The 14,125-nt window shown below is 40.5% G+C and overlaps 1 protein-coding gene across 4 annotated transcripts in view; it reads right to left on the bottom strand.

The window, feature by feature from the left end:
- The window catches only part of ANTXR2 (ANTXR cell adhesion molecule 2), a 135,429-nt gene extending 124,777 nt beyond the window's left edge, over window positions 1-10,652 (bottom strand). For 2 of the 4 annotated variants that reach the window (XR_012131702.1, XR_012131703.1), the window contains exons 1-3: window positions 9,762-10,652; window positions 9,075-9,146; window positions 6,968-7,039 (exon numbers count right to left, since the gene is read on the bottom strand). Coding sequence is in view for 1 of the 4 variants with exons in the window: in XM_037014855.2 (XP_036870750.2) it covers window positions 6,968-7,039; window positions 9,075-9,146; window positions 9,762-9,913 (296 nt within the window). In the remaining 3 variants the exon portion in view is untranslated. Of the gene's footprint in view, window positions 1-6,967; window positions 7,040-9,074; window positions 9,147-9,291; window positions 9,614-9,761 lie in introns of those variants that run through there. The other 2 variants (XR_012131704.1, XM_037014855.2) reach the window with 2 other exon arrangements.
- Window positions 10,653-14,125: the final 3,473 nt, after the last annotated feature.

Below are 14,125 nucleotides of genomic sequence, written 5' to 3'. Positions count from 1 at the left end.
TAATAAATCATAAAGGACACTCATAGTTCAAAATATACCGAGATAGATAAAGGGTTGCCCTAGAATCTAAAGAGTAGGACCAAAATCACCAATCTAATTTGTTATTTCAGTTATACACAGGTTTAAATTTTTTTTCTCAAAGCGGATATATTTAAGAAAGAGCTTCAAATCTTGGAATTCATTATTACTTTTCATATAAATGTTGGTAGATAACCTCTAATATAACTTCTATCAATTCCTTCCTACTCCATATGTGCCCACCCTCTCAAGAGATGGAATTTATCCTTTCTCCCCTTGAATCTGGCTTAGCCCTACTACTGCTTGGCAATAGAATAAGGTAGGAGAGACCTTCTTGAACATCTGAATCCAACCATGAGACCTGGAGCTTGCTTCCTTCATCTCACAAAACTTGCTCTTGGAAAGTGCCCTCTTGGAACCCAGTCATCATGCTGTGAGAAACCTATGCCACATGCAGAGGTTACATGGAGGAGAACCACGCTGTTCCAGTAAACAGCTCTAGCCGAACTCCATAATCAGTAACCTGCCACCATGACTATAGTTCTAGGTAACATCACATGGGGGAGAGAAACTTCCCATTCGAGCCATCAACCTACAGGCTTATGAGAGAGAAAACTTGTTGTCAATTTTGAGGTGCTTTCTCATGTATCACTGAATAACCAAAAAGTGTAATATTTCATTGCTGCCTATGGTTCCAATTCTTTGATTAGGGTTCAGTATTGCTTCGTGGGAATCTATCTTTATGGCACTTGGATCCACTGTCTGGCCTTTGGCTCCACTTTCTGAGGCATCCTTTTTTTTTTTCCAAAGAAATAGCCCTATGTGTGATTCCTCTGCCCATAGGAAGCTGAAGGACCAGAAGTCTTTTTCATCTTGAAATATATCTATCTCCTTTAATCCAAGTTGATAAAACTCCTATTTATTTACTCTATGATACTGTGGTCCTATGTATCAACTCTATGACATCAACTCTATCATTCCCATGATCTACTCAATTAGACAAAAGCCACATGCACAAATTTCTTTAAAAGAGACTCCTCTCTACTTTAGGCAGTAAATTAGATGAAACACACCCCAAATATTCTAAGAAGCCCTGTGTTTACCTAGAGTGTCTGTAAGACACACTTTTTAGATTTTTATAAGAATTTTTGTCTCAATGAGGGGGCTTAACAGACTCATCATAAATCTTTATCAAGTTCAGTTTTTCAACTGCACCCTTAACCTTATTTATCTTCTGATGCCACATTCTGCAGGCAGTAATATGGGTTTGATCATTAACCTGAGGCCATTTCTTAAATTGGCAGTGGAGCTTGCGCTGGTGCTGGCTATCGCCCAGGAGCTCAGCCGGGACAGCTAAGCAGCATCTTCTATCTTCTCCATGTGCCTTCTCTATGTGGCTATGTTGGGTCTCCTCCTATTATGGTGCTCTCAGGGTAGTCAAAGTTTTCGTATGGCAGCTGGCCACAGAGAGCACTAAAAAAGAAACTCTCATGCCTTATTAAGGCTTAGGCCCGGAACTGGTAGCATTTCAGATTTATATCTGCTGTATTCTGTTGGTTAAAGTAAGCCATAGGTCCAGCCCAGATTTAAAAATTATATATTAAATAAATACATTTACCTTACATATTCATGTTATAAAATATTACATGTATATAATTATATATACATATGTATGTATATATGTCTGTACATATGTATTCTGCAGGTCATTGGAGGCCACAGAAAAACAATCTAGCACAAAAGCTAAAGGCTTCATACATCTATGCTACGAGAGTCCAAGTTAGATAACTACATAAGCATAAATGTTATAGGTGTTTCTATCATAGGTCAATTCTGTTCTTTACTCTCAACAGATTATTAGCCAGGGACATTTAGTCCTTGAAATAAACAGTAACTTCAGACAAAATGTAGCAATATGTAAGAATTTTATAATGATTAGCCAGTTATATAAGATAAATAAATGTTTCTTTCAGAAGGAAAATTTAGTAGATTGAGAAGAATATGAAACAAATCACTGTTTTCAAGATGCTATTCATGCCTATACAACATTACTAATGATTTATATAGTACACTTAGCATTTTAGTGCTTTACCTGAGTCACTTCATGTAAGAGCACTTAGCAAAATGTTTGATTCACACTAAGTGTACAATAAACTTTATCTACTACTTTTCTTGTTTCCTTCCATTAATAAACCACAATACTAACCAGACTGACAAAATTAGAAAAAAGTATGAGCAGAAATCCGTTCATCAAATATATTCACTCTATCTATTTAATTGTGGTACTATATATACTGCTATACTAATACTGCATGAAGGATAAATTGCAAAAAGTAACTGTCTTCTACGAGATCCCCAACCTAAACATTATTTAAAGGTTTCAAAAGAGTGGAAGATTATTTTCTAGGCAAAAACATTGCTAATACATTCTATTACCTTACAAACTAACAGATTCAGCTATCTCTTATTATACTTTCCATGAAATCATATGTGTTGTTTATATAACATGTTACTCTAAGGCCAACATATGCCAAGGTCTCTGTGGTTCAGAATTTAGACCAATGAATCCAAGGTACAGGTCCTAGATTCAAAAATACCTGCATATAAAATGCTCCACACAATCTGGGTTTTGTGTAAAAAAATTTTCCAATTTAGTTTACACTTTGTGTGGCACATGGATCATACCTGAAGTCCATCCCTACTGCATTTTACATATCTTTACTCCATTTCCCCATTCAACGCCTTACTGAGCCATGAGAAATCGACCTCTGCCTTTTACCACTTCAGTGTGCCAGGACTGTCTCTTAGGCATGAGTTAACTTAATTTTCTAGAACATACTCATAAAGCAGATGGGGGAATTCACTGAAAGTAACTATTAACCATGACTAGGATCTGAGCTAATGCGATGCCCACACCTCTTAGGATTAATGGGACAAAAACTGACTTTTCTAAACAGGGGTAATTACTTTCCTAATAGAGTTGAAAAAAAAAATACTCACTTCCTCTTATACGTCACTGGTTTGTAAGAGAATAGAATAAATTTAGAGGATGTTATGTCTTTGAATTATGATGAATTCTGACTAATTGTGAAAACTGAAGAAGGAGGAACACAGTCTGAGGCAGTACCGTACTTAAGTGCACATGCTCAGGAGTCAAACCTGGGCGTGAATTCTGGTTCTAACTGCTTAGCTGTGCCACTTTGAGCAAATTTCTTTTTTTTTTCAATTTGTTTTTAAGTATAGTTGAAACATTTTATCTACACACACACATCGTAAAAACAGTGAAAGATTTTTTTTGTTTATTTTACAAAAATAAAATCATACTTAACAGAGTTCTGTAACTTGCTTTTCTCACTATATCTTAGATACATTTTCATGTAGATATATATGGATTTTCCAATTATTTTAATGACTACATAGTATATAAAATTATGTATATACTCTAATTCAATTATAGTATCAATTGAGTATTTAAGTTGAATACAGTTTTCACTATTATGAACAATGCTGCAATGTCTGATTTTGTACATGGGTACTAATATTTCAAAAGGACATAGTTTTAAAAAGTAGAATTGCTGATAGGAACATTCTAAAGTTTAAAGATACTGCCAGATTTCCCTATAAATGAATGAACACATTTCCCTGTAAATGTGTTAAGCTCTGTTATAGGTATTGTGTATATGGGTGAACAGACAAAGAAGACCCTTCTGTTCTCATGCACTTTACATTATGGTTGTAGAGATAAAAATAAATTTATTAATTAATAACAATCTCAAAAAACAGAACAATTTCACAGAAATTACTGTAAAGAGGGGCAGGATTACTCTAGACTTGATGGCCAGTCAAGGCCTCTCAGAGGAGGTGACACTTAGGTTGAAGCCTAAATGACAAGAATGAGCCAGCCAGGGGAAGTTCTGGGGCAGAGAAAAAGCAGAATTTCAAGTGTGGAAACAAGATTGGTCTGTTCGGAGAATGGAAATAAGGCCAGTGGGCAAGACTGAGGCACACGATGTTGTAGGAGAGGATCAGATGAGGCAGCTCGGTAGGGGTTTAGGTCTCTGGGGGACATGGGCTTTCTTTTCTCAGCCATTAGAATATCTTAAGCATGAGAGTGGCATGATCTACTTTACACTTTAAGAGACCATTCTGGTTAATTTACTGATTGCCACTTATTAACTCTGTGTCCCTGGACAAGCTACAGTACTTTTCTTAGCCTGTTTCCTCATTGTAAAATTATGCAGAGATAATAATAGTATGTATTACATGGAGTTAATATGAGGACTAAATGAGAATGGAAAAGATTTTGCACACTGCTAGCACATAATAATTGTTCATTAAATGTTTTCAACTAAATCACTTTTACATCATTAAGATCATATTGAATAGAACTGAGCATATTCACTATTCCCAATTATGGAACATAGTAACTAAAAATATCTTTTAAAATTAGTCCAGATTCAAATTCCCTAATATTGAGAGGCTGGATATTTCTGTATTGAATCAACACTTGGCACTTCCCTCTTATCTGATCCTGTAACACAGTCCTGAGCTACTTATGTGTATGTGCATGCCCCTATTCTCACACACACTAGATTATTCATCCTTGTGTTACTACCAGAGCCCACAATGCTCAATATATTGCACAGAAGGCAGGCAAGCAGATAGCTAAGTGGATGGATAGATAGACTAACAGATACATGGAAGATAAAAATCATGGGGGCAAGAGTCATGTTTACTATTCTATTTGCATTTACATAGTAACCAGACAGCATGCTGGAACCCTAACAGAAGACACAGCTCTATCATAAGGACTTACTAACTTCCAATCTTGCTTCATCTCTACTGCAAATATTTAGCAACACTCAGAGAAACATGAAAGAGGCACTTCTCATGTTAACCAAGGTACTGAAGAATTATGAGTAAGAGAACCAAAATTATGAAACCTACTGACTTAACCTTCACATCTCTCATGCACTCAGATCTATTTGAGTGTGACAAATGATATCAAGGAAGTTTGTGTGTATAATTCAAATTTCTAAGCTTTGAAACAAAGACCCATAGTACTTATGGAAACACTTGTTCAGTGATCTTGCATCAATATATGTGAATTGTTTCTACATACTTGAAAGTGTGCAATGGATGAAAAAATGATCCTATTTGAGAATCCTATTTGAGATCCTATTTAATTAAATAAAATTAGTTAAAGAACAACTAGGAGCAGAAAATAATATCCCTTAGTGGAAAATGTTCATGATATACAAAAGCACTTTCCTATGCATTGCCTTATTTTGATCTTCATGACAACTCTCTCTCAAAAACATGGCAGATTATGTCTGCAGTTTATAGATGTAAAAACTGACATACTGAGTAGATGATTTGTCCCAAGTCTCTAAATCAATAAATGGCAAAACTGGAAATCTAACCTAGGCCTTGATAGTGTACTTTTGGCCACCCCAAACTAATTCAACATGTCACAAATAGTGCAATTGTTAAAAATGGAAGCATTTCTATTTAAAAAGAGACAGAGGAGCCACCAATATACAAAATAAGTTGTAAGTAGCATTATTCAGATGCCTCTAGAATAGCACAAGCCCTTTCAAGCAGGAAGATACTCCTTTTATATATAAGTATATTCCCTAGATCAACACAACAACAACAAAGCTTTCATCTCTTGAATACACACATATGGGACTCTGACGTCCATTCTCCACATTTCCTGCCTTCACTTCTCATAATGGTCTTATGAAGGAGTTACTGTTATCATCATCCTTGTTGTTATGATTACACAGGAGGAAAAAACTGAGGCATAAAGAGGTTGAGTAACTTGTCCCTGACCATTTAGCTAGTAAATTGGTTCAGTGACTCTTCACTGCAACATTATGCAGCTTCTTGAAATAGAAGCCTCTTTATTCCATTCCATCCTCTCCTCTGTAAGGTTCAACCAATAAGAGAAGAATCTCTGTGTTTAGGTTAATGATTTAAGTGCTCTCTGTGCAAGTTTAAGCAATATCAGTCTTGCTGACCAGTGAAAACACTTCATCTTTGAAGTGCTGGAGGACCCACATGTAGAATGGTGAATAGAGAACCTCGCACATGTATGCAGGTAACAATTAGAGAGAGCCTATCATGTGTCTGGCATTATATGCTAAGTGCTTTCTCTATATGTGTACTCCATAAATGGTAGCATTGCTCTTTTTTTCTCATAATGGAGAGATGGGATCCAAAGCTGTTGGAAATTAATCTGGGCAATGAAGACAATTTATTTTCATGAACACAGGCCTGTTGTGTCACTGGGTATAGAAAGCTGTTGCAGGTGTGTTGTAAGGGACAACTACTGCGCTGGCCCTTAATAAGACCCAAATGCGCACAAGTATGGAAGGGAAGTACCAGTGAAAAAACTGAGATTATAAGATGGACTCTCCACCTACGAAGAAATACTCTCCAGAAAAAGCAAAACTTAAAACACAAATAAGTTAGAAGTTTGTATATATAATAGAAAGTAAGTTTCTTTGTAAAGGTAAATATGTTTAGCATCAGTGGATTTCAGATTAAGACTGGAGGTGCAGGATGTCTGCTGAATCTAGTAAATCATCCAAACAGATCCTTATCTTTCACCCCTTTCATATTCTTCAGATCCCTAGTTGCTTAATATATTACATCTAAACAAGAAAGATGTGGAACTACTTACAGTAACAGACAAGGAGAAAGGAAGGAGGTAGTAAATATATAACTACATCAGAGATCTGGATTTCACTGCACATTCCGCAGCCAATGTGAATGGTATTGATTTTCAGATTACCTCCTTTCCTCTCTATTAGTGAAGAGAACTGAATTGTCTGTGCATTTGCTTGATTCCACTGAGAGGCCTGAATCACCACTTGGAAATATCAATCATTCCTTTAAGATTAGTCCCTGCTAAAAGCCTGCAGTGAAATGATAATGCACTAACCTGTCTCCAGTTAATGGCAAAATAATGGTTGCTTGAGAAGAAAACACAATGAAAGATAATCTCATTTGAGGGCTGCAAAATAAGAAAAGAGGCAGTTAAAACATTAAAAGAAATATTGATAAAATACAGATATATAACTAGGGAGTCTCATTTAAAAGTGGTTTCACTGAGTGAGTGCAGGCTTCTTTTAAATGGAACTCCCTAAGCAGATAGACTAACTCTGCTTAACATTACTGCGTAAGTCATTTTGGATTTAGTCGGTGCTTCTCAGTACTCAAGTACTCCTCCATGACCCACAGGGCCATTTAGGAAGGCACTTAACTAGAAAGATAAATTCTAGGTCAATGTAAAATTCTTTTGTAGAAAACACTCCTTCCCTTGGTGTCTCCTCCCTCATATGCTTAAAGGAGGCCAAGCCCTTCAGAGTGGTATTGTTGGCAATATTTAGGGCTTAAGAGCTGCCAGTTTGATTTAATCACCCTAACTGTGACAGGAATCATACAAAAGTTCTCCTGAAGTAAGAATCCTGAAGTAGTGTCACAGGCAGTGTGAAAGAGACTAACAAATCACATTCCACAAGACAGTTTCAATTTTCCAAGTAACATCATACTTTCAACGGGCAACAAGTGCCCCAGTTAGCAACATCTTTCAAGCTTTAGGCATTTATCTCACAGAATGGTTCTTGTTTCTAAGATACTCTGTGCAACTGAAGATACGAAACTAAGATCTAGAAACTGACAATCAGAATGATCTCAAAGGCTTGTACATATTTTATATGTCATTCTCTTAAGTAGTCAATTCCCACAATACATTGTTAGTAACTGAGCAACTACACTGGAGCCAGACAACTGTGTATTACTGAATTCCAACTTGCAAACCAGACCAGATAAATAAGAGCCCACTTTGAAAAGGTTGTATTGAAATGATCTGTTGCTTTTAATCAAAATCTATGTGATAATCTCTGCACACTCTTGGATTAAATCAGAAAATTTATAAACAACTGTCTCCTGCCTTTGACATTTAAGGATATAGGACCTTGTTTATTTTTCTTTCCTAGACAGTTTTACTTCAGACCCTGTCCAGAAATGAGAGTGTTATACTTGGCTTCTTAAGCAGGAGCATGATGATTGAACATGGACAAGCATACATTTTTATAGGAATAAGTTTACCGCTGCCAATAACTGAAAGCAAGGATTGCCTAGGCCTCTACAGATTGTTTGAAGTTACTTGCAACATGAATTTCAAAATGTTTTGATCATCCAAGCCTGTTTTACAGAAAACATTTGGGCTAACAAGACTGAAAAAAGCAATATTTAATGATACAGCTCCTTTTTGTGTCCTTTCCATTATCTTGATAAACTTGCATTTGCTCGTTGCGTATATTTTTTCTTTTTTTTTTTTTAAAAAAGGAGGAAAAAAGGTTCAAAAGGCTGGTGTGCTGGGTTATTTTTAAATAAGGATGCCACTAATTCCTAGTTACCTCTAAGTAGAGAGTAAACTGGATTTCATAGCAGTTACGCTTTTTATAGGAGAGAAAACCAGCCTTTGCTAGTAAGTCCTATTGCATATATAGAACAGTTAAATTTTAAACCAGTCACACACCCACACACTGGGTGAACACAAGTCATTTCTTTAAACACACACAAGTGCCTTTTCTGGTAGTGGGTTATTAACACATGTTCATTTGAAGTTTACCGACACTTTTTTTTTTTTTTAATGAGGACCTCTACAATTGTGTGGAAAGGAAAATATATTATGGATACTATTAGCACAAAATTTCTTTAATGTGATAAATTATGAGAAAGCATAACTGAAATTCAAAACGGATGAAAATTCAAAAATGAAAAGACATTTGGAATCATATTTGAAGATGCTTCCCCAGAACCTAGGCCAAGTTGTTGGGCTTCAGGTGAAATAAGCCCTCAACAGTTGAAAGGTTGTCCTGATAACAGCATGAGTGCGATAACGACCTTCAGGCACTTAAAAATCAACATTTCAATAAAGGCTTTCCCTGCTAAAGACTTCCAAAAAAAGGGATACCCTATGCTTTACTCTAGTTCCCTCCACCTGGTGCTCCTGGTGTAGAAAAGTGAAGTGGAATAAATACCTCACAAATCTCTCCGTAAGTTGCTGGACAAAATTGTAAATTTCAATCCAGTTATTCGCCACACTCCCAGACCTGAAAAATGAAATTGAACTAATCAGAGAAACAAAACATTTACATGGGGGTAACCCTGCCTCTTCAAGCAAAGTAACAGTATCAGTATCTGTACTTTAGTTGCTGCAAGAATCAAGGAGTCAACCCATCTTCGGAGATCACCTGCCTGCTGATTGTTTGCGTAGAACCCTGGCTCTTCAAAATAAACACAGCCTTCTTTCTCAGGAAATGCAAAACACACTGGGTATGCCCTAGGCTATTCCTGGTTACAAGGAAAGTGCTGTGATCATGATAAAAACAGACAAACTTCAGCAAGCGTTGAACGGGTAAGGACAGAGGGGCAGAGAAAGAACGCTTTTTGGGCTCCAGGAGCGCCAAAGGCCACCCCAAGCGCCCCCATTCCCATTTCCCAAGAGGCCCAAGACTGGCAGGCAGTTCAGGGCTCCTCCGATCACCCCGCGACCCGCACACATCCGAAAGCGCCTGCCCTCCAGAAAGAGAGCAAAGGAGCACCCGTCACGGGGTTTATTACATCCCTCCCAGGGCGACACACATCTCAGCCTCCCCAGCCACAGCTCAGCAGATCCTCCAGTGCCACTCTCACCAACACCCCCTGGATCTCCCTCCGGCACTCACTTGTCCAGGACGAAGTAGAGATCAAAGGCTCCTTTGCAGGAACGCTGTTCCTGGGCGCCCACCAGCCCCCCAGGACCGATGAGCGCCAGCAGCCACAGCCCGGGGACCAGCCAGCTCCCGGGGCTGCGGGCCAGGGCCAGCCCCGCCACCATCGCGCGGTCAAGGGCCTGTAGCGCCCTTCTGCTCGCAGCCCCCTCGGCTCCACTTGGTGGGGACGCTAAGGTGGTAGCAGTTACCAGGGACGCACCCTGGAGTGGGGGACTGCCGACAACTAGGGCGCCGGCGCCTGGGGCCGCGGGACCCACTCACTGACAGTGGGAGGGAGGTCCTAGGAGGACAAAGGGAGACTCTGCACCCGCCGCAGCTGCCGCCGGAACTCCCGACGAATCCTAGTGGAAGCGCGATCCAGTCCTCCCCGCGGATTCCGGAGAGTTCCTGCAGACGACGAGGGCCCGCGGCGGCAGCTCGCAGAAGTTCCTCCCCGCCTCGGGCCGGGCTCCTAGCGCCCGCCTCGGACCCAGATTGGGGGTCCCATTCGGCCCGGAGGGCTGAGGTCCGGCTGCTGCGGCGCGAGAGCCCCCGGGACGCGGCGCTCCGCACCAGCTTGGCGGGGAGATCCCTCCCTTCTGACCCCCTTCCGCGGCGGCCCGACTCCCCAGGCGCTGCGAACTTTCTCCCGGTTCTCGGCGCTGGCACGGCGCAGCCGGGCGGCCCCCTTTAGGGGAGGAGGCTAAACGGGCCCTGTGGCTGCGGCTGGAGCGGAGCCTCTCCAGCCGAGGCCAGGTCTTGCCTCCGAGTGTCAGTGTGTGTCTGAGGGCGAGGGCGAGGGCGAGGGCGGGGCCTGATGTGAGGCCGCGGAGCCACACACGCACACTTGTGGGTTCGTGCTCAGTACAGATGACTAACGGCTGCCTGATTTTGGAAAGGGGAAAAGGAGTTTAGAAAAACAAGTGTCCTCTAGAAAGCAAACTTACGCATATATCCTGCAGGCCTGGCCTATTTCAGCAGCTGCGCAGAACAGCCCTCAGGGTGGCTGGGAGACCAAATACTAGCAATTTCGAGAGAGGGGGCAGCCTCCTCACTCCGCACCCTCTCCACCCCTACTAACACAGCACACACTTTTTCACTAGCTGCACTGCTACCTAAGGAAGGCAGAAGTTCCTCTTTTTTTTCTAAACCTACTTTGTACTTTCATCTCACCAAGCCAAGAAAAGACAAAATCAAAGATACATATACCTTTAGCAACTAGTACCACATCAGTATACAACAAATAAAATCTGGGGGAAAGAAACTTGCCAAGAAGTAATGACAACTGGTTTCAAGTTTGAAGGGGACAGAGGTCAGGAAATATGAGACATGATGTTAACCTTGTACTTCACTCTCATGAGGAAGTGTTTTAAACTCACATTTATTGGCTTCCTTTTCCCCTAGGTTCTTGACGCTTTGCCAGCTCATCTTCTGGAACCCCACAAACTGAACAAAGAATCCATCTTGTCCTAGGCCCAAACTAAAACCAAATACCTTGAACTTAAAACTTGTTCTTCCTCGAAATCCCCAGGCCCTCCTCACACTCCCCCACTCAGTTCTTTCCTGACTGTAAGTCCAGCAGAGGTGATGGCCATACTGAAGCATATTACCATTCTTTTATTTATTTGTTTGTTTCAGTAATAAATTCAGTCCAGTTCTGAAACTTTTTCCCCTTTATTCATTTGCTCATGTAAGATCTGCAAAAATGCAGGGAAGTGGCCTGTCCAAGCACAGACCAATAACTAATCAAATCATTTTTATCTAATAAAATTCAATGGGAGGATCATTAATTACTGGGCCAACCTACTGTCTAGATTTCCTCCAGACTGAGAGGTATTTAGGGACACAGGACTTTCAGTGCTAAAACTAGGGCATTTCCTGGGATGGTCCCTGGCAAATGAAACTGTTGTCACCCTATTCCTAAGCAATAATGACAGATGGTGAAAGCAAGGGCAGGCTTGGGAATCTCACCAAGCCATGAACAAGAAGAGGTAACATCAGCAACACTTTCTCTCCCAAGGAACACAAATACCCCGTGCTAAAAATCTGTGGGACTGCTGTTTGTGTATGTACATAGCTGGTCTGCTTTTGTGTCCCTTCTGCCCCTCCAATAAGGTCCTTGGCTCCTCCGCGCCTCCTCCTATAAGCCCCTGGCCTGGCTCTGCTGACCTCTGCATGCACCTCTTACTCTGCCAACCCCCTCCCCACCCCAGCTCCCCTCCGGGGTTTGCCCTGCTCTTTCCCTGCCCAGGGTGCCACAGGGATAATAAAAAATAATATCCTCTACCTTGTAGGGGAGTCACAAGCATTATATGAACTAAAGCAGGTCAGAGCTTATGCAAAATGCTAAGTGCTAAACACTTAAATGGTAGCGACTGCTTAGGGCATTGTCACACCCTTGGCCTCCTAAGTCTCTCCTTAAGAGGTCAGAGGACCTGGGCATTGTGTCAGCAGGACACTAGCCAGGTAAGATTTCAAACTGACTTTTGCTCCATGACAGATATGCTGGAACCATGCATGTTTAGCTTTGAATTTTAAATCGGAAATGGGATAGGGAATGCAGATTTTTAAGGGGAGAGAGAGAGAGAGAGAGAGAGAGAGAGAGAGAGAGAGAGAGAGAGAGAGAGAGAGAAATTAGACTGAATTATTGAGATTAATAAATCTGAAATATCTCTCTTTTAATCAAATTGTCTAGATTTCTGTTCTAGTATTTTGGTTCACAATCCACACAAGCCTCTACTCTTCTGAAAATTATTCTTTGTATCAAACCAAAGTTCTAATTCAGTGTTAGAATTTATCACTGCATAAAATCTATCATCACATAAAATATGCTAATAAATCCAAAGCCATCTTAAACTCTGTCTAACATTGTTCAAGCAGCTTGAGGTCACACCTGATGCCTGAAAGTGCTCGGCAGGCCCTTCTCATTCTCTGTCTCTTCTACCGGCACAGCAACTATGGGCTTCATGTTACATTGGATTTAGTTATTTTTTATAGACTTGTACTTAACAAACGTTTGTTGATACCTACTATGTGTCTATAAATGTTCTAAATACAAATCTTATCCCCCTGCTCTTGGGAGTTCACCTTTCTAATATCCTATCACTAATTAATTTCTATCTCCTCCCACCCCAACAAACAACAAACAGAGGGGCAAATAAGCAACAACAATAAACACAGAAAAATAAAATGAAATAAATGTATCCTTTATGTGTATAAACCATATGATCTGTAGTATTTACAAGTAGATACCTTTGTATGACAGCCACAATGACAAATATGGCTCTTGGGAAGTTAAGCACCATGTGGAAATGATTCATATCCATATTGCATGTGGAGTGATTCATTATATGATACCTACAGTGACTCAGAGGAAGAAAATAAATCTTCAATACCTATAGGTGACGAAGCTTATTTAAACTTTTATCAGGTATAGTCATTGAAGAACTAGATTTCTCTAATGTCTGAACTAGTTCCTGAGAAGGAATGAAATGCTTTTGGAAGGTACAATTGCTTCTAAATTAACATCTCTAGGTATGACTACAGGGGATGTCAACCAATGACAGAGAATGATTACCAACATCTGCTCGGGATTGAGAATATTTTAAATCCAGTTTCCCAGAAACAGACCTGAGACTCTGAGATTGGCATGCAGGAGGTGTATTGGAGATGCTCTCAGAAGCAAAACCTGCAAGGGGTAAGGGAAGCAAGAATGGTCAGAGGAAAAGTTGAATACGATTGCCAAGGAGGCCTGAGCTGACCCACGTGGTAGCTCTGGAGTTGAACTGGTTTCTCACTCAGGAGGCAGTGGGACCAGGGTTTTGTGTTCCCTCATGAGCCAGTCATTAAATGTGAGTTGCACCTTTACAGGGAGCATAACGTTGTTGAGCAAGGCAGCTTCCTTCAGCTTAGGACAGTTATAAGGAGGAACTCAGCTGCAAGCTAACCAAATGCCTGGCTGTGTGGAATGAGTGCCCCAGTCTTGCAGCAGGAATCTAGGTGATGCAACCAAACCATCCAGAATGTCATCTACAAAAAACTAAGACACCTGGCAGCTTGTTTGATAAAAGTTTTGTCTTCCATTTAATATTGCATCTTCACAAAGCAGGTCAGGCTGGGACTGGCATTCTAGAATGATAATGTCAAGTAACTGCATCCCTGCCTCTCAGGGCCTCTATCACAGACCTTGTCCAGGTCAGTTTCTCATTTCTCAGAGGAATTATTCTACTAGTATCTTGTCTTTGCCCCCCTCTACACACTTAACTGTGACTTATTTTCTGGAATGTAAAGCCAGTCCCATTAATCACCTACGTAATAACTACCAATGAGATGTCACT

This window comes from Manis javanica, chromosome 5 (assembly GCF_040802235.1).
Source record: "Manis javanica isolate MJ-LG chromosome 5, MJ_LKY, whole genome shotgun sequence".
Classification (NCBI taxonomy): domain Eukaryota; kingdom Metazoa; phylum Chordata; class Mammalia; order Pholidota; family Manidae; genus Manis; species Manis javanica.
This window is presented reverse-complemented; position numbering and strand designations above follow the sequence as displayed.